The sequence below is a fragment of the Carcharhinus amblyrhynchos genome, chromosome 17, assembly GCF_965287045.1.
Source record: "Carcharhinus amblyrhynchos chromosome 17, sCarAmb.v2.hapA, whole genome shotgun sequence".
Lineage (NCBI taxonomy): Eukaryota > Metazoa > Chordata > Chondrichthyes > Carcharhiniformes > Carcharhinidae > Carcharhinus > Carcharhinus amblyrhynchos.
The window spans coordinates 14,216,290-14,236,353 of record NC_137340.1 but is presented as its reverse complement, the minus strand read 5'-3'; the positions used below and the strand labels follow the sequence as shown (position 1 = coordinate 14,236,353).

The window sequence follows — 20,064 nt, the reverse complement described above, 5'->3', positions numbered from 1 at the left end:
TGTTGGTATCTATAATTAACTGTATTTCTATTTAATTGACAGGATCATAATTGACCTAGTGCATAAAATAAATAGTCCTTGTTTCAAAAAAGTGGTGCCCATGTAACTGGGATTCTGATATTATAAATAATGAGTTGCCACACTTCAATGGGTATCTTACCTTGGAAGTCAATTAACCTGTCATCAGATGTGACATTTAACAACCTTGCTTTATCATGAGGAGGACCTGGTATGTAGCATTAATTGCACAGTTGTATTTATGATTTTGGTCAACTAATTAACACATGTTCAAGATGTGCTTATGGAAACAAAATCACAATTGCACATTTTTGTACATCACAGGCAACTCCAGAAATTATTAAAATGCCTTTTTTGTCTTGAAAATCATGTATAAGAAAGAAAGGACTATGTCTACTAATGAGAATGTCCCTGCTCACGAACCTGATCATTACTCACTTTACACATCAATGCATGAAGTTACCTGTCCAGCCTCTTGGTGATATTAGGATTCCGTTATAAAAATAAGAGCATAAAATCACACTGCACTAAATGAGGCCATTCAGCCCATTGCATTTAAACTGGCTCATTGGTAGAGCTATTCAATTGATCCCAATCCTGCTCTTTCCTGCAGTTGTGTAACTTGTTTCCATTCAAGTATTTGTCCAGTTTTCTTTTGAACGTTACTTCTGAATCTGTTTTCACCATGCTTTCAGGCAGCACCTTACAGATTAACAACTTGCTGCATAAGAAAACGTTTCTAGTTTGTCACCACTTACCTTGAATCTGTGGTTACTGACCTCACTAAAACAAAGAACACAAGGAGAAACTGTTTCCTATCAGGGTTCGTGATTGTGACCATCTCTCAACCTTCCCAACATCTCCAGACTTAGTTGAAATCTCTCAATCCTAGCACCACTCTAGTTAATTTCCTCTGTACCCTCTCCAAGGCTTTGACATCCTTCCCAAAGTGTAGTTCCCAGAACTGAACATTTTACTCCAGCTGAAGCCAAACCAGTGTTTTATGGAGGTTTTGCACAACTTCCATGCTTTTATGTTCTATCCTTTTGTGAATAATGCTCATGTGCTTTTTAAATAAACTTCCAGTCCTTAAACAAACTTCTCAACTTTAAATATACTTCTCATCTTGCGCTGCTGCCGTCATAAGGTTTGTGTACATAGAGCCAATTCTGTTTCTGTTCATATTCCCCACACCATTCTTCCTACCAAAATGTAACTCTTCCGACTTCTCTGCAGTAAGTTTCATCTGCCATGTTTCTGTCTGTTTCACAGTAAAAAGTCTGACAACACCAGGTTTTAGTCCAACCTATTTATTTGATAATATACTCACTTCTGCAGAACTCTCCATTCACCTGACGAAGAGGCAGTCCCCTCGAAAGCTTGTGAGTATATTATCAAATAAATAGGTTGGACTAAAACCTGGTGCTGTCAGACTTTTTACTGTGTTTACGCCAGTCCAACGCCAGCATACCCACATCTGTCTGTTTCACCAGTCTATGTCCTCCTGAAGCCCTGTTTCTATCCTTCATCGTTCAACTATATTTCTGAATTCTGCATCTTTTACACACAGATGATGCCCTATACACCCAAGCCCATAATTACACATCAAAAGGATCAGTGGTTGGGTCTAATAGTGACTCCTGGGAGCACCACAGTATATCTGCCCTATCTGACAAACAACCATTTACCTTTACTTTCTGCTTTACAGTAAGTACATTGTGAAAAGGACATATTGAGGCTATGGAAGGAATATAGAAAGGTTAGGCAAGTGGGAAAAGATCTGCCAAATGGAATATATACTGTGAGAAAATGTAAAATTGGCTATTTTGGCAGGAAGAATAAAAAAAGAAACTTATCTAAATGGTGAGGGATTGCAGAGTTCTGAGATGCAGAAAGACCTGGATGTCCTACTGCATGAATCACAAAAGGTTAGTACACAGGTACAAGTGATTAAAAAGTCTAATTGCATGCTATTGTTTATTGCAAGGAGAATTTAAATAAATATATATGTAGGGAGGTTATGCTTCAATTATATGGGGCACACCTGTAATACTGTACAGCATTGGTCTCTTTATTTAAAGAAGAATATAAATGTATTGGAAGCAGTCAAAGACAGTTTATTGGAGTAATTCCTGGAGTGTGTGGGTTGCCCTATAAGGAACAGCTAGGCAGATTAGGCTTGTATCCTCTGACGTTTAGACAAGACAGAAGCCACTTGATTGAAACGCTGAGGATCCAGTGGGGACTTGACAGGGTGGATATGGAAAAGATGTTTCCTCCTGGGAGAATCTAGAACTAGGGGTCACTCATTTAAACAGTAAAAAGTCTGACAACACCAGGTTTAAGTCCAACTGATTTATTTAATAGTACACTCACTAGCATACTATCAAATAAATCAGTTGGACTTAAACCTGGTATTGTCAGACTTTTTACTGTGTTTACCCCCAGTCCAACGCCAGCATATCCACTTCACTCATTTAAGACAGATGAGGGCTTTTTTCTTTGAGGGTTGAGTCTTTGGAATCCTTCCTCAAAGGGTGACAAAGGATCCTTGAATATTTTTAAGACAGAGGTAGATAGATGTTCGATAAACAGGAGGTAAAAGGTTATCAGGTATAGGCAGTGGTGGAAGAATGGATCTAAACTGGACTTAGGTTCAAGCCGGTTTATTGAGACACTTCCTCAGTGCTACTAACCTCCGAGAAGCTCTTGATCCAAAGTGTTCCAGCTGTCTTTATTTCATGACAATCAATGTCACATGTTTAGCTAGCTATTCCTTTAACAAGATAATTGCCATACACTAATTAATTGTGCATTGACAGGCAGAAGTATATAATTGAGATTAAAATCACATATGCCTTGATCATATTGATTGGAGTGACTAATTCCTGCTCCTCGTTCATATGTTTGTAAGATTCCATTTCTCAGCCAGTCCTGTATCCATGTTGTCACTGTCCCTTTAGCTCCATGCGTTTGAATTTTAAATTAGTTTTCTTTCTTACTCATGGGAATATGTCTACTCTATACTTGAGCCATCTCTTTGAAGGTCTACCATTGTTCGATTACTGTCTTGCACACCAACATTTGACTCCAATCCATCTGGGCCAGATTGCCTTTTAATTGACTGAAATTAGTCCTTCTCCTTTTATGCTTGGTTATACATTTATCTTTTTCATAACAATTCTAGTGCTGATGGTGTTAGGTCCACTGTCCCACAGGAACATGCTCCAATTTCTTCACTTCATCCACAGAAGTGCATCCAGCACTGCTTCCTTCCTCAGAGATGTTTCAGGAATTCCACCCCATTCCTCACTCCCCTCACCTTCTCCCTTACACTGTTACTCATCTGTATTGTTATTGCCCAGCAAGGGACTTTTTGTTTAAATTAGAAAACATCAGGTATCCAGTAGGAGACAAAAGACAAATGATTCCATAGTTTTAAACAAAAAAAATGAATTTTACTATACAGAGTCAGGTATGCAAAGCTTTTTTTCTTTGTCATTTATGAAATATGAACATCACTGGCTAGGTCAGCATCTATTGCCCAGCCATAGCAACCCTTGAGTGGTGAGCGACCTTCCTGAACTGCTGCAGTCCTTATAATGTAGGAACACCCACTGTATTATTAGGGAAGGAGTTCTAGGATTTTGACCCAGTGACATAAGAGTACTATATTCCTAATTCAGGAGGTGGGGGTGTCATCATTCAGAATTAAAATGCTGTAAATATGAATTAACAGACAAACTGGTTGAATATACCACATTAAAAAGAGACATGACCAAGATAGATCCCATGATTTATCAGCAACCCACCCAGGTGTCAGTGATCACTGTAAAGCAGAAAATCTCATTAAAATTCAATCTCTAAGTATTTTCAAAGATTTAGCCTCTGAGTTCCCTCAAAAGCCATTCCAACTCAGACTGCCTCAATGAGAGCTCATCTTTCATTAATTCAATCTCTCCTGCTGATACTGTGTTCCACAGGATTCAGAAACACTCCCAACTCTTTCATAGATCACTGATTTCACTCAACTGGCATTGCCCTGGGTTTCTTGGAATTTCAATCGTTCAGCTATATTAAGATATAAATGGCCCCCAAGGCTTCCCTGAGCCCCAGATCTCACACACAACGTGCCACTGCCACTCCTTTCTTAGCTCCTCATGATTTCTGAGCCTTAACTGCACCAAGTAACTCCCAGGGCTTTGTGAGCTGCAAACCACACAAAGTTCAAACTGCCACCAGCCCCTCTCCCAGAAAACAGGCAGATAAATTGAAATTAGAGAACCTTCTTAAGCTCCACCCAACTTCATGATGTTTGGGTTCACTGGACACTTTTAAACTAATTCAGCTGTAATTCTAACTCCCAAAACAAAACATCTCTCTGGACTGCATTTCTTTGCAAGCAGTGTAGAAATCATGTCTCCAGTTTGTCATTTAATTAAACCCACATCTAGTTCAATGGCTCCATCTGTTGTATTCTGACTATAGAACAATTGCCTTTTGAACTGCTATTTCTTGAAATGTTTTGCAATCTAAGTTTTAGTTACCTTGCCCTTTACAACTTTATCATCCTAAACTAAAAGTTACCTCATGTTAACATGAACTAGATATTTGCAACAATTTTAGGATTATCACTTGACTGTTGTTCTTGCATCTTTTAGTAATTTGTCTGCAAATTTAACTCTTAATCATGTTTACTTTTAACAAATCGAATGTGTGCCTTATCACCATCAGGTCATCATGGGCAGCACAGTGGCACAATGGTTAGCACTGCTGTCTCAGTGCCAGGGACCCAGATCTTAATTCCCAGATTGGGTCACTGTCCATGTGGAGTTTGCACTTTCTCCCCACATCTCTGTGGGTTTCCTCCAGGTGGTCTGGTTTCTTCCCACAGCTGGTTAGGTACATTGACCCAGGGAATTTCACAGTAACTTCACTGCAGTGTTAATGTAAGCCTTGTGCCTAATAAATAAGTGTTAATTTTAACTACCTATCCCAATGTGTGTCTTACCTGTCCTAAAGTGTACCACACCTCTCCCAAAGGGGACCTTACCTCCTGTCCCAGGACCAGATCCAAAGGGGTACCTTTCTCCTCCAAAAGGGTACAATGGCTATCCAACCAAATTCACACCTCCCCTTACCCAGTCTAATCCACACAATGTGGCTTTCACATTCCTGGCCTATCAAGATCACACTACAAATGATAATTTAAGTGAGCAGTTGCCTCAAAGAACAGCACACTTCCACCCCTGTCAAAATGGAACATTTTCCAGATTTCTGAGATTTTCACTACATAAAAGTCACTCTCCGTCATGGTGAAAATCTGGGCCCACGTGCCCAGGAATATTGAATTTTCAATCTTTCACTCCTATGAAGCAGCAGTCGGACTTGCACTGTAGACCCATTGTCAATTTTATCCTGTTTATACTGGTTTCGAACCCAAATTGTAGAGGGACAGGTTAGTTTCCATCCCACTACACTTCCTGGTAATCCTTTCTCAATTTTTTCACTTCAGTTTTTAACTTAGTTTACATTCTCTGGAACTTACATTCTGGTTGATCCTCAGACAGTGATGGAACTCTCCAGCAGCGCTCGCTTGAAAACCAAAGATTCCTGCCCGATTCCAAAGGACCTTTATATGGTCCACACCCACCACACCCCCTACTTCCGCCCGCTCGAGTTCCGGTGGCAGGTGGGATACAATTCCAATTGTCTCAGAAAAGATTCACCTTAGCGTGGCTATGAAATATGTCTTCTTCCACACATTTTGAGGGTTATTGGGTTCAATGTAAAAAAACTTTTTGGATCCCTTGTGGGCTGATTCTATCTGTATTGTTTCTGACTATTTGTACCATGATTTGCTTCTCTGGCTATTCTATTTACTTCCTTTATTTAAAATAAATGATGGGCTATGTGTATTAGCTTTAGTGGAACAGATTGAGATTTACCATCAGCACATTATGGACGACATCCAATTATCTAATTCTAATTATCATGACTTGCCCAAAATTGCAGCATTCACTTTATAAAATGTTCTGTTTTGTTGTGTGTTGTGAGCATCAAATAAAGCATTAGGAGGAAGCTCAGATTTGTAACAATGTCTTTAATCTCTTTCTCTCACATACATACACACACACGCCTTAAGTCTTTCTCTCTGTCTCCGATCCGTCACTGCCATGGGCTGATAGTTTTGCCCGTTATACTGTGTGAGAAAAAGTGTGCTCTGTTTGTAATCTAAACCTGTCAGTGGAGATTTTTTTATAAAAGGAAAGAGCTGAGAAAGGTAAAATATTGTCCCCGTGTTCTGAGAGGAATGTGGCCTGTTCAGAACGAACCTGAGATTGTGTGGGCAGCCGGATAGTTTCCCTCCTCTGGTGAAAAGATTGCTTTTTCCCAATGCAATCACAATTCTCTACATACTCTGACTTGTCCGAGATAGTAAGTGTGCAGAATTCACTGGTGGGACTGACATGGGGCTGACACTTCCTCATTACAGACAGGACAGAACAATGTATGAATGGCCAACCTCTGGCTGTTTGCAGCATGCTTTGTGTCACATTGAACTGAATTGTGATCTTACTGTCATTTATCACCGCTGGTATCTTGAAGGTGAATGGTATGGTTGCAGTTGCACCAACGATGAAAATCAACAATCCCATCACTTCCATTATTGTTAACTGTTGAGGGGATCACTAATTAATCCCATATAGAATTCAGCAGAAATTTATTACCCAGATACTGGTTGGAATGTGGCGTGCCCTAACACATGGAGTTATTGAGGCCAATAGCACGGATAGTTTGAAGGATGGAAGGAGCAGAAAGGAAAGGATGAAGTAGGACAGGAGGAGGTTCCTGTGGAGCATAAACACCAGCTTCGAACAGTTGAGTTGAATGGAATATTTCTGTGCTGTAAATTCAATTGAATATTTGATAGGTCACTTTAGTTACTATGAAATGTGTACAGCTAAGAAATCAGTGATTTAGCATTTACATAATTCCAACAATGTGGGTATATTGCTGATGTTTTGGCATTTAATGCATACGAAAAACTAATGCGTTATTACAATTCGATAGCTGACAGTACCGAGGGTATCATGGCAACTTCAAATTTTTAGATATGTCTTCATTCTTCAGCTCCCTGGCTGAATACAGGTTCAATTCACAGCACCACTGGTGGCAGGGCAAGCAGGCAGATTCTAAATCAACCCAAGCCCCAATGCGGATCACACCATGTGCTATGGGCATCAGCTATCCAGCCAAGTGAACCAGGCAGCACTCTGCCACCTTCCTGTGGCAACATATATATCTGCATGCACCTTGCGGCTATGGATAATTACGGTAAATGTCCCAATTTATATCCATGCTTTTGGCATATACTGTAAGGATTTCCGCGCTGAGATTCAATCTGGAGCCCGCGTTATAACCGCACCTTCCCTGGCCAACAAATCTTGGGCCGGGACTTGAACATTGGCTCAGGGAGGTAGGGACGCCACCATGCGCCACAAGACCTCACTTCTTCAACGTGAAGGGTTTTACATCTATCACAGTGGAAATATTAGAAAGTGCTTGGCAACCGACTCCCTTACTTTAAACAGGGACTTCACAGGGTGAGGTCAAGAGAATGATTCCCCTGCTCGTTTTCCCCGTTGTAGGTTTAATTCATTGTTCTCCTCAGCCTTGCGGCCCGTGGATGTTTCCTGTGGGAATGTAATTCTACTCAGAAAGCTTTCTCCAGGCAGCCTTTCACTGCTGAGTCCCTTCATCACCCTCCGAAGAAGATTGGGCTGTCGCTGCACATTGTACTGGGGATTACTTCACACGCTGTAGGCACACGTTAAACAGCCACTTCAAACCTGGCCATAAATGCTTTAGTAAAATACCAGAAAAAACTCGAGGTGATGCTTGCAGTCTCAATATGAATAAATGCTGCATACATCTTCGGAATGATACAACGAACTGTTTATTTTACAGACAATACAGCACCATGAACTCAATTCATAGACAGCAAGTATTATTCTCAGTATAAATAAAACAGCTGAGGCTGGCAGATTCTTTCGTGAACTGTTGTTTATTTATATTTGTGCATTTAGGCGTCACATACCAATTCAAATCCACAAAGAGACGAGCGCTTACATTGACTGTATCACGTTCTTAAAGACAAACATAAATACACGTGTTAAATTAGACTATAACTAATACGGCGCTTACATAATCAAAGTCAATATTATTAGAACCTCAACTCGGATTTCAGTCCCCGATGCCGTATTTCTTCTGCTTATCCGAGCTGGCAATCAAGGATAAACACAGGCTGTTTGTATATTTGTCCAACACCCGTGTTTTCAAATGGTGACTGTCATTGGTGGTGATTTATGCTGTGGATATATCTGTCTAATTCAATCCACATCTCCACTCACTACATAAGCATCACTCAGCACACTGCGAAGCTGAGCGAATTGACGATCTGTAATGGGTTTGGGAAGGTTATGTTTGTAAAACACGAGGGCTGCCAATTTTCACAACGCCTCCCTCATTCCCCCCCCACCCCAAACATATCCAGATCATTGTGGAACTTGTTTTCCTTTGGCTGCTCATACAATTCAGCCGAAAGGAAATCACAGTCGGTTACTAAATGGTGTTTGGAAGGGATGGGGACCCTGTGGATTGAAAAAGATTCACCTGACGAAGGGGCTAACCCGAAAGCTTGCGAGTATATTATCAAATAAATAGGTTGGACTAAAACCTGGTGTTGTCAGACTTTTTACCGGGATTGAAAACAGACCAGTGAATCCTGGCGAAGTGAAGATAGATCTGATTGATTTACTGTCACAAAGTATTAGCATAGAGTGAAAAGTAGTGTTTCTTGCACGCTATACAGACAAAGCACACCGTCCATAGAGTAGGGAAGGAGAGAGTGCAGGAAAGAATGTGACAGTCATAGCTAGGGTGTAGAGAAAGATCAACTTAATGCGAAGTAGAAGAATTACAATTAAGTTTTAGAAACATAGAATGACTGAAACGGCATTTAGTACAACAGGTGGATCGTTCATTCCAACAGCGATGAAGCGAGACCACGGCAAGCAAAAGCAAAATTCAAATAGAAATAAATAAAACGCTGGAAAGGCAGCAGCATCTGTGCAAAGTGAAACAAATGTCAGGTCAAATGAACCATTGTAAACGCCGTTTGGAAAGCCAGTGGTGAGCAGACTGCCCTTGCACATACCTCTATGCTTGAACTATATTGCTCACTATCGTTTCAATAAACCGCACGGGACACCTATTTACACCGATCTTTTCCTAGCGTGGAGAGCGATCCTTATACCCTGGGGGGACTAGTATTTCCGAAAATGATGAGCCACTATCTGTGACCGCACACAGCACCGCCGGGATCTTGATCCCAGTTGGGCAAAGAGAACTGACAATACAATCATGTAGAAACTTCGAACCGGCCAATAAAACTGCTTGTCTGGTTATATCTTTATCTCGCTGACAAATCGTTCCTGTAAAAGAGGCATATTAAAGTGCTCATAGGATGTAACCGGAACTCATACCCAATCCATGGCGTGTGTGTGTATGTGTGTCCTGATTCGGTGAGTCAAGGTGAATTACAACATGAGTGCATTTTACCCTCTCCTTGTTTCTGGGACCTGCTGGGCTGACGAGAAGAAATTTCTGGAATTCAGAAAGACAGCTGTCACGCAAAACATGAGGTGGCAACGTGATTAGCATAGTTTACTTCTTTAGTCAGTTCTAATAGCACATGGATTACATTTCAGATGCTTAATATATGCAGTTTTGTCTCTGTTAAAGGCGCCTTTCATCCCTGGTTAAAAAGATCTTATGACATGAGATCACCCCTCCCACTATGCCCAGAATGACAAGGAAGCGGGTGGTCCTGATCGGGCCCGGGGTTAAAGCGCCCAGCTTGGAACATGACCTCATTCAGAGGCGCCAGTTTTATATATAAGGGAGACAGAGGCTGTGAATCACATCAGAATTTGCAGTTGGCTACTGAAGGAACTCAGCTGTTTTCAAGGAGCTTTACTCCCCAAGAACTACCAACACCATGGTTATGCTACGAGTTGAAGATCTGGTAGGAATTTTAACGCAAATAATCCTTCTTATTAAAACTTTTTTTTGCAAACGATACATGGTGATAGATATCCTGCAGCAGAGTTAATAAATAGATTGTAAATTGTTTTTTTTTAAGCAGGATTCATTGTTGCAAGTGAAAGGAACAATGTTGAATGTCTTATATATGAACTTGCACGAGTTTATTTCAGCACTGTTTATAATTGTCACTATTAAATGTTTTATAAGACAGAAGGATATATTAACAATGTGATACATGGCGGCGATGGATAAGTTAAAAGTAAAATACTGCGGATGCTGGAATCGGAAACAAAACGGAAAATGCCGGAAAAACTCAGCAGGTCTGACGGTACCTGTGGAAGGGACGGCTCTGACGAAAGGTCCAGATTCCAAACGTTGGCTCTGTTCTCTCTCCACAGATGCTGTCAGACCTGCTGAGATTTGCCAGCCTTTTCTGTTCTTCGTGGCAATGATCAGTCACTGACTGAGAACAATGCTTGTATCATCGTTTCATTATTGGTGGATGTACAACCACCCTGGATATCTTGGCGTGTAAACGGGCACGGCAATGATGATGTACTATTTAGATAGGAAGGTGCGTTATTAAATCAGCTAAAACTCTGACTTTTAATCGCAGTTCATTCCATTAAGTGACGGAGGCTGTGAATTCAGACATGATTCTTTTGCTATTTAAAAACATGTCTCAAATTGACGCATCGAGCCAGTTTATTATCTGTGGGATTTCATCCACCGTTAAAGTCATTCTTCCTGAATTCCAATTTGGGAAAGTTGAGAGTTGATGATAGTTTAGCTGTGTTTTGGGGCTGGATACGCTGGACGCTAACTTTCTGGAACTTTGGAGTGTGGGGGAACCTCCTTCCCCCTGAATTCATTCAGTGTCTTTCCCCCACCAGGTGACCGGCAAGAAGAGTGAGGTTAAACCTGGGGGATGGAAGGCCGGGCCGCCGAGAGCGCAAGAAGAGTTTGCGGGTGGAGAATACAGTTCTGCCGTGGCAGTTGAGAAGCACGATGGGGTGAGATGCCGGACAGAGGCATTCCCCTTCATACCCAACCACAGCCACCAGAAAGAGAAGCTGCAGCCACTGCCACACAGCAAAAACGTACGTCCCGCAGGCAAATGTAACAAGTCTCTATTATATGAGCAGCTCCAACTGAGCTTGATTCTGGCTCCAACCTAATGTCATCCGAATAAAAAAAGATCATTGGTGAGATATGTGGGTCGCTGGCTGAGCCAGCATTTATTACCCATCCCTAGTTGCCCTTGAACTGAGTGGCTTGCTCAGCCATTTCAGAGGACATTTAAGAGTCAACCAAATTGCTGTGGCTTTGGAGTCACATGTAGGCCAGAAGAGTCAAGGGACAGATTTCCAACCCTAAAGGACATTAATGAACTAGATGGATCTTTTCCTCACAATTGGCAATGGTTTCATGATCATAGAATCCCTACAGTGCAGAAGGGTACTATTCAATATTGAATCAGCACCAATCACAATTCTACACAGGCCCTATCCCCACAATCCCATGCATTTACCTTAACTAGAAGCCATGACACAAAGGGGCAATTTAGCATGGCCAATCCACCTAACCTGCATATCTTTGGACTGTGGGAGAAAACCGGAGCACCCAAAGGAAACCCACGCAGACATGGGGAGAATGTGCAAACTCCACACAAGCAGTGACCCAAGCCAATAATTGAACCTGGGTCTCTGGCGCTGTGAGGCAGCAATGCTAACCACTGTGCCACCCCACAATGAACATCAGTAGACTCCAGATTTTTTTTATTGAGTTCAAATTCCACTATCTGCGTGGCAGGAATCGAACCATCGCATTCCCAGCATTTCATTTCAACTTCTTAGGTTTTCCAGTGAGTTTGTCTCCCAGGATGTACTCAGCCCTCACTAACCATTGCCCTTGTGTTTAGGTAAAGCCAGCGGAGCAGAAGCTGAAACTTGAAACCATTGATGATCTGCAGTTCATCATCAGGTTGAAAAAGAAGAAGCAAACTAAGGCCGTTGTTGTGGAACGCCCGGCCGAGGAGGAACCTGAACCCATCGTAAGTCAACACAGCCTCAAAGTTAGGAAATCAAGAAATGGAGCTGGTTTTCTTTAAAAAGAAAAGTAACGCTTTCCTTGTGTTTTGTTCCAGACTGGACCTGTCGATGTGGAGACCTTTTGGAAAGCAGCAGTGGACAATAAACCAGCTGTGATCGAGAAATACCTGGCGGACGGGGGGCATCCAGATGTGTGCGATCAGGTAACGAGCCAATCCAATCTATCAATGATAGTTTTGGTAATTCTGGCCAATTATAGGAAGTGAAACAATCCCTCTTTTTTTTATATTTTAATAGTTTAACAGAACTGCCATGCACCGGGCCTGCTCAGAGGGCAATGAAGAGATTGTGCTGAAACTGTTAGAAGCTGGAGCCTCCATTGAGTTTCGAGATATGGTACTGATCAGATCATCAATATCTGTCTACATCTTTCAGACACACTAATGGTGAATGGGTGATTGAGGGAATATTAACTTTAATAATTTCTTACGATGACCGCATGAAGTGTTTTGCATTACCTGCACTTCAGGAACTACATTACATTATTGGTTGAGGAATATGGGACTAAGGAACGTAGTCTAAAAATGGGAGGCAGTCTTTTCAGGAATGAAGTTAGGAAAGATTTCTACCAACAAAAAGCAATGGAAGTTGTGAATGCTGTTTTACAAACAATTGATGTTCAGTTTTTTTACATTAAAGTCTGAAATTAATAGAAATGTGTTATCTAAAAGTATTTAGAGGAAAGATCAGTGCATGTTACATTTTTATTGAATGGCAAAGTAGATTCAAGGGACTAAATACCTTGACCCTTTCCTATGTATCTATAATCTTGTTCTGCTTTGAGAAGGGATACAGGACAAAATGGGTTGTGAACACATGGTATAATGCTGCATTATGTGATTGCCCATTATTTCATGGCACTTTTAATTTGCATTAATTGTGAAATATTGGTTACTCACAACCGTGATAATTAATTAATTAAACTTGCTTCTGGTGCAGCTCAGTGCAACAGCGGTCCATTGGTCCTGCCGTGGGGGTAATCTGGAAGTGCTGAAGACCTTATTAAACAAAGATGCAAATGTAAATGCCAAAGACAAGGTGAGCAGCTATCCATATACTCAAATATCATGCCAAGATTCACTTGTAATAAAGTCAGTTTGCCAATATTATTACTATCGTATGCACTGATGAACGGCTAGGCGTCAAGTTTGAAATTCTTCAGCTAGCAGCATGGTGACAGAATGGTTAGCACTGCTGTCTCTCAGTGCCAGAGACCCGGATTAAATTCCCGGCTTGGGTTACTGTCTGTGTGGAGTTTGCACATTCTCCTGTGTCTGCTGGATTTCCTTCAGGTGCTCTGGTTTCCTCTCTCACAGTCCAAAGATGTGCGGGTTAGGTGGATTGGCCATGCTAAATTGCCCTTAGTGTCAGGGGAACAAGCTTAGGGTAAAATGCATGGGGTTATGGGGATAGAGCCTGCGTGGGATTGTAGTCAGTGCAGACTTGATGGGCCAAATGGCCTCTTTCTGCACTGTAGTGTTCTATGATTCTAGTTGGCAGTCTTATCAGCCTGGTATAGGGCAGTGACATTACCACTGAAGCACAGGTCAGTGCACATGTTGATTATATGTGCCACTTTGCCACAGTTGCACAGGGGAGAGTCACGGTGTCCACATTGGAAGGGGTTGTTGCGGCAGAGTCCAACTCCAGTGCTTAACTTCTCAGTTTGAACTATTTGCCGCGTGAAGGTCGAAGCTTGGGATTTCAAAATGGCATCATCAATCAGGCACTGATTTGCCAATAACTGCTTTCTGTTTCTTATTTAATACAGCTATGCAGTACCCCTTTACATGTTGCTGTCCGAACAGGCCATTATGATTGTGCTGAACACCTTATTGCATGTGGAGCAGATCTGAACGCCAGAGATATAGTACGTATTAATGCATGTAAAATCTGTATGTCTATCTACGTAGGCTGTTAAAGTCTGTGGTGGGTAAGTTGTTGGAAGGTATTCTGAGAGGCAGGATCTACAGGCTTTTAGAGAGGAAGGGACTGATAAGGGACAGTCAACATGTCTTTGTGAGTGGAAAATCATGTCTCATGACTTTGACTGAGTTTTTTTTGAAGGGGTAACCAAGAAGGTGGATGAGGGCAGTTCTCTACATGGACTTTAGAAAGGCCTTTGACAAGGTACCACATGGTAGGCTGTTACATAAGGTTAAATCCCACGGGATCCAGGGTGGGAAAGCCAACTGGATACAAAATTGGCCTGATGACAGAAGACGGATGGTGGTTGTAGAGGGTTGTTTTTCAAACTGGAGGCCTGTGATCAGCAGTGTGCCTCAGGGATTGGTGCTGGATCCACTGTTATTTGCCATTTATATTAATGATTTAGATGAGAATTTAGGAGTCATGATTAATAAGTTTGCAGACGACACTGAGAATGATGGTATTGTGTACAATGAGAAAATTATCTAGGATTGCAATGGGATCTTGATCAATTGGGCCAGTGGGTGATGAATGGCAGATGGAGTTTAGTTTAGATAAATGCAAGGCAATGCATTCTGGTAGATCGAACCAGGGCAGAACTTATTCAGTTAATGGTAGGGTGTTGGGGAGAGTTGCAGAATAAAGAGATCTGGGGAACAGTTTCCTAACTCCTTGAAAGTGGAGTCACAGGTGGACAGGGTAGTGAAGAAGGCGTTTGGCATGCTTGGTTTCATTGGTCAGAACATTGAATACAGCCGTTGGGAGGTCTTGCTGAAGTTGTAGAAGACATTGGTAAGGCCACACTTGGAATACTGTGTATAGTTCTCTGGTTGCCCTATTACGGAAGGATATTATTAAACTAGAAAGAGTGCAGAAAATATTTACCAGGTTTGATGGTTTGAGTTTATAAGGAGAGGCTGGATAGACTGGGACGTTATTCCCCTGGAGTGTAGGAGACTGAAAGGTGATCTTGTAGAGATCTATAATAGTCAATATCTCTTCCTGAAGGTAGGGGAGTCTAAAACTAGAGGGCATAGGTTTAAGGTGGGGGGGAGGGGGAGATACAAAAGGTCTGAGGGGCAATCTTTTCACACACAGGGTAATGAGTGTCTGGAACAAGTTGAGTTTAGTAGTAGAGGTAGGTACAATTTTGTCTTTTAAAAGCATTTAGACAGTTATATGGGTAAAATGGGTATAGAGGGATATGGACCAAACGTGGGCAATTGGGATTAGCTGAGTGGTTAAAAACTGGGCGGCATGGACAAGTTGGGCCAAAGGGCCTGTTCCCATGCTGTAAACCTCTATGACTATATTGGAATTATTTCTTCTGTAAAAGATGGAATTGTAAGTGTTTAAATTCATCAATGATATACACTTCTATGTACATTTATAAACTTATAACCTAATGTAAGTCCAGCCCCCTCAGGTTAGAGGATCAGCGACTTTGAAAACAGTTCAGGGAATGCTGAAAGGGTACACTACTTGTCATATTGCCAGCAAGAATGACTATTGACTGGAACCCTTGAGTTTCTGTTTTGGGCAGTCAGTGTCAAAATTGAGGGCACTGCCACTGTTATCCACTGTCGCTGCAAAGGTTGACTTTCCTGCACCGACTTCTTGACACAGGATCTTACTAAGAGGTGATTCTGAACCAGGGAAATATTGAACATTTGCAGCTTATTTCAGGTCAAGTAGAGAGCAATCAAATCAGGACTTGTGCCTAAACAGGGGGTTGAGAATGGAAAGACAAAAATCAACCCAGGTTTTAATATTTCATTCCGGGAACTTACAATTGTTTCAGCAGTGTAACCATTCTCATTGAGGAACGGTACCTGTATTCTGTGTGTTGCATGGCAATGGAGACATTTACATCAATGACTGGTTCATTAAGTCGTTTTGCCAACATATGCCTAAACTGCGTTTACTTGGGAAGGTGGGTGGGAGTGAGTGAGAGAGAAAGCGCTCGCCCTAAAATTTTTCAGTGGTTATTTAGGAGAATTTTAAACAATGGGGCTGAGCTTCTGCCTGTGATGAAAAGTGATTTGACTGATTAGTAACCGTTATCTCCCAATGTTACTTTCTGAAGGAAGGGGACACTCCGATGCATGATGCAGTCAGACTGAACCGTTACCGACTGATGAAGCTTCTGATGATTTACGGAGCCAACCCAACTTTGAAAAACTGCGTAAGTGTAATAATCAACAGTCATATTCACTTGCAAGATTTGAAGTGGGGTTTGTAAAAACTAGATTCGTTTGAAAATGCCATTTTAAAAAACAATCACGTATTTTGCAGAATCTATCATACAAGGGTGCCCGGTGGATACCAAACAACATGACCAGGAGTTAGCTTAAAACACACTTGAAGATGATAAATAGCAAACACTAATAACATTTAGACACACTGGAAACTAACTACTTTGATTTCCGGGTTTTATTTTCTCTTGAATGCCTATCAGCTGCTCACCAGTACATCGTATAGTCATGGGGGTAATTTATTCTCTGGGTCTTTTCCCTCAGTAGAAGGCCTGGCCCGGAGGAATTACACTCCTTCCCCAACCCGTGTTCTTTCATAACCAGAACATTCTGGGTTTAATCAGCGATTTGGAAACAACGAAAGCACTTGTAACCCTGTGACACGAGAAAGGATCAAGTTAGCGGCAGTAGCTCTGTCCTCCGTAGTTCTTTCTCTGTGGAACTTGTTCAGCAGTCAGCTCCAGATGTGGATCAGAATAGTATCAGAGTGAATCTTGTTGATTTGACTTTAAATTCAGGGACTTCTGTTTTGAAATTTAATTATCTGATTTAATCAAGTTAAATATCTGACATTAAAAACCTTATTTGTGATTAATCATGTAAAATGATAATTAGATGGAGCATTTTGTTTCTCATGTACGTGTTATTTCTAAAAGTGTACGAGAAAGCACAGATTTTCTTTTCTGGTTAAGCACACAGTAGCATTTGTGTTGGAATATAAGGCTATAAATATTTTAATCCTTCACATCATCCTTGTTTAAATTGCAGTAAGTAATATTGGCAAGTGGGATTTCCTTAAATAGATTGCACAATAAACCCAAGCATGCAATACATTTGTCATTGATCTTCAATGTTAATTCAACCTTTGTTTTTAGGTAGGCTACTTGAAAATGGTATTGTTTAATTTGTCCATTATAAGCAGCTATACAATAAATCAGATTTAAATCTTCAAAAATCAGTGAATATAATCTACTGGTAATCTTAAGTAGCTTTTCATAAGTGAAAACTTGAAATGCCCAACAATTTCCCTTAGCAGCATAAACAGCAGAGTAAAACGCAAATTCAGTGTTTAAAATGACTTGCAAAATGTGAATTAAACAGCTTTACTCTGAAATCCAGACCATTTAAATCAGTTTGACAAGTTTAAAGAGCCTGTTTAAACATGTCCTTGTACTACTGAATAAAGTGTGCTCTGACTATAATACCAATTCATTGCTGTGCCAATCAGTATTACATTCAACATATGCTCATCCTTATTTTGACAGGCAGGCTATGTGAAATCTACAGGTCTAATTTCAACAAAGCTGTTCGCTTTAAATTCAAAAATTTTAAAAGTTTATTTATTAGTATCACAAGTAGGCTTACATTAATACTGCAAAAAAGTTACTGTGAAAATCTCCTAGTTGCCACAGTGGTTGGGTACAGAGGGGGAATTTAGCAGTGCCAATGCACCTAATCAGCCCAAGTTTCCAATTGTGGGAGGAAATCGGAGCACCCAGAGGAAACACACGCAGACACAAAAACTGTGCAGAGACCTAGCATGGGAATTAAACCCTGTCCCTGGTGCTGAGGCAGCAGTACTACCCACTGTGCCACCCTGCTGCCCAGTAGTCCCTGGGGAGAGCTCTCTGGACTCAAAAATGGAACAGCACAATTTTTTTGGCACAAATTTGCAAAAAAGATTAAGAATTCAGTGTATTTCCTCTTAAAGAAAGCTGGAAACACTCGCAGCATTGGAGAAAACACTATTTAAATATTTCCAGATAAAGCCCTTCATCAGAACTGAAGACTAAATATGTTTTAGCATTTAACGTACTCAAAACTAGGAGAGGATAAGGGAAATGAAAGTGTCCCTGATTCAAACAAAATACATAGATTTTTTTTTAAAAAAATTAAATAACAAGATGTTTATATCAGATAATAGAACAATTCAAGAGAAATTAAAGACCTTAAAGGCAAAGAACACATAAATGGCTAAAGCAGAGAGAGGGAGGCTATCAAAGGGCTTAGAAGTTGGTTTGAAAACCTGTGCATCAGGTCTGAAATTAGAACAGGAAAAGCATACAAATTGGGTGAGGCATTTCAGTCTTTCCTGTTTTGTACATATTATGGAATCACTGTAACACAATGGAAGTTTTAAGAATAAATATAGTGAAGTATCTCCATGAACTTTTAATAACATATTAGAAGTTTTGTTAAAATATTGAATTGTAATAGAAGCATTTTGTAATTGGTGCTGTCTTATTGCAGAATGCACAGACACCGCTAGATCTTGTTCTACAGTGGCAAACTGGCACAAAGGAAATTCTTAACCAATTTATGGAAAACGCTCAAAAGTCACCAAAGTGAAGTTTACTGCAATGCGAAAAAGCAACATCCCACTCCCCTTCCCCAAAAATGCCAGGTGCATTCTCCTGATGCGGCAATTTGTGAGAACTTCCAACACCCACAATTGATTTGACATTAGAATTGAGTTTAATCATTTAAACTTGTTGTGGTAATGTGATTATTGCAATTGCTTCAGTTCATAACTTGATGAAAACGGACTAAGGGACCCGAGAAGGCAAGATTGTTTTTAAAAAAAATGGAATCTCTGTTCATCATCTTGACTGTCGGTAACAGTTTGCTCTGGGATTCCTGAACATTGAAGGAACAAGGCTGGGAGACACTGGAGATCGGAAAGCTGGAATGTTTTATTGGCTCATGGTTGAAGTTTTAGATGTACTGGGAGGAATAAGGTCTTTAAACACTTGCTTGAAAGATTTCACTATTTGATATCTAATCAGCAATGATGTAATTAAGTTCCATAATATTCTCCCATTATGTCTGTTGGGATGGTAATTCAATTATTAAAAGTAATTTTAAAATAGTTGAATATGAAAGTGGGATCTTGGATGAAATGAAGGTGCGAGTTAAGTACTGCTTATGGGAAGTCAGTAAGTTAGGAAATATGAAGCTTATGAATTGAACAATTAGGATGTGATTGTATTTATGATGTAAAATTTGTATATTTATAGGTTTTAAATTTGTAAATTTTGTACACATTTTAAGCATTTACTATTTATCTGCAACTGAAGTAAAAAAAGTAAGGTTACTTTTAAAAATGGGATATGATTCCAATAGTTCTGACAAAATATTAATGAACATCTGGATGGCACAATGATTGTGTTTAGCTGGAGAAATGATTTTTTGATACTGGTTGTTGCTAAGAGGGCAGGGAAACTTGTGGATTTGTAGTGTCACACATATGGACACATGGCAACCTGATTTTAGCAAGTGTAGGCAAGGAGTTTGCACCATTGGCGGGGTCTTGTGCCCAGCCTATGCTTTTAGCTAATTGTGGGCAGACTGCCCAAGACTACATACTTGGAGCTCCATCACCCAGACGGAGTCTGTGTTTATCCACGTGTCCTCTGCTAAAAGGGACAATTGCTGATATATTTTGTGTTACATTGAGCTCTATTTTAAAAGCTTTTGTATGGTCCTTTTCTGGATTTTTACCTGAGATTTTCTCAGAAAACATTGTAGACAGAACAAAAATAAAAGTATGAACATGGGACATGCTTGTATTTGTAATCTGTATTCACATAGCAGTGCTGACATTTTTGAAAATAAGGGATACAAAAACAACAGATCAGAGA

The 20,064-nt window shown here is 40.6% G+C and overlaps 1 protein-coding gene across 1 annotated transcript; it reads left to right on the top strand.

Moving 5' to 3' along the window:
* The first annotated feature begins 9,994 nt into the window (after nt 1-9,994).
* Nucleotides 9,995-19,982, top strand: ankrd1b (ankyrin repeat domain 1b (cardiac muscle)). Its single transcript, XM_080205514.1, has 9 exons — nt 9,995-10,108; nt 11,022-11,228; nt 12,050-12,181; nt 12,275-12,382; nt 12,477-12,575; nt 13,179-13,277; nt 14,011-14,109; nt 16,255-16,353; nt 18,674-19,982. The coding sequence occupies exons 1-9, from the start codon at nt 10,082-10,084 to the stop codon at nt 18,770-18,772; spliced, it is 969 nt and encodes a 322-aa protein (XP_080061640.1). The 5' UTR covers nt 9,995-10,081; the 3' UTR covers nt 18,773-19,982.
* The last annotated feature ends 82 nt before the right edge of the window (nt 19,983-20,064 follow it).

What these genes read in the sequence shown, in the direction of transcription:
- ankrd1b (XM_080205514.1), top strand. Translation starts at nt 10,082, where the DNA reads ATGGTTATGCTACGAGTTGAAGATCTG. An exon ending in ATCTGAACGCCAGAGATATA is followed by an intron (nt 14,110 to 16,254) that starts GTACGTATTAAT and finishes TACTTTCTGAAG; the next exon opens with GAAGGGGACACTCCGATGCA. An exon ending in ACCCAACTTTGAAAAACTGC is followed by an intron (nt 16,354 to 18,673) that starts GTAAGTGTAATA and finishes GTCTTATTGCAG; the next exon opens with AATGCACAGACACCGCTAGA.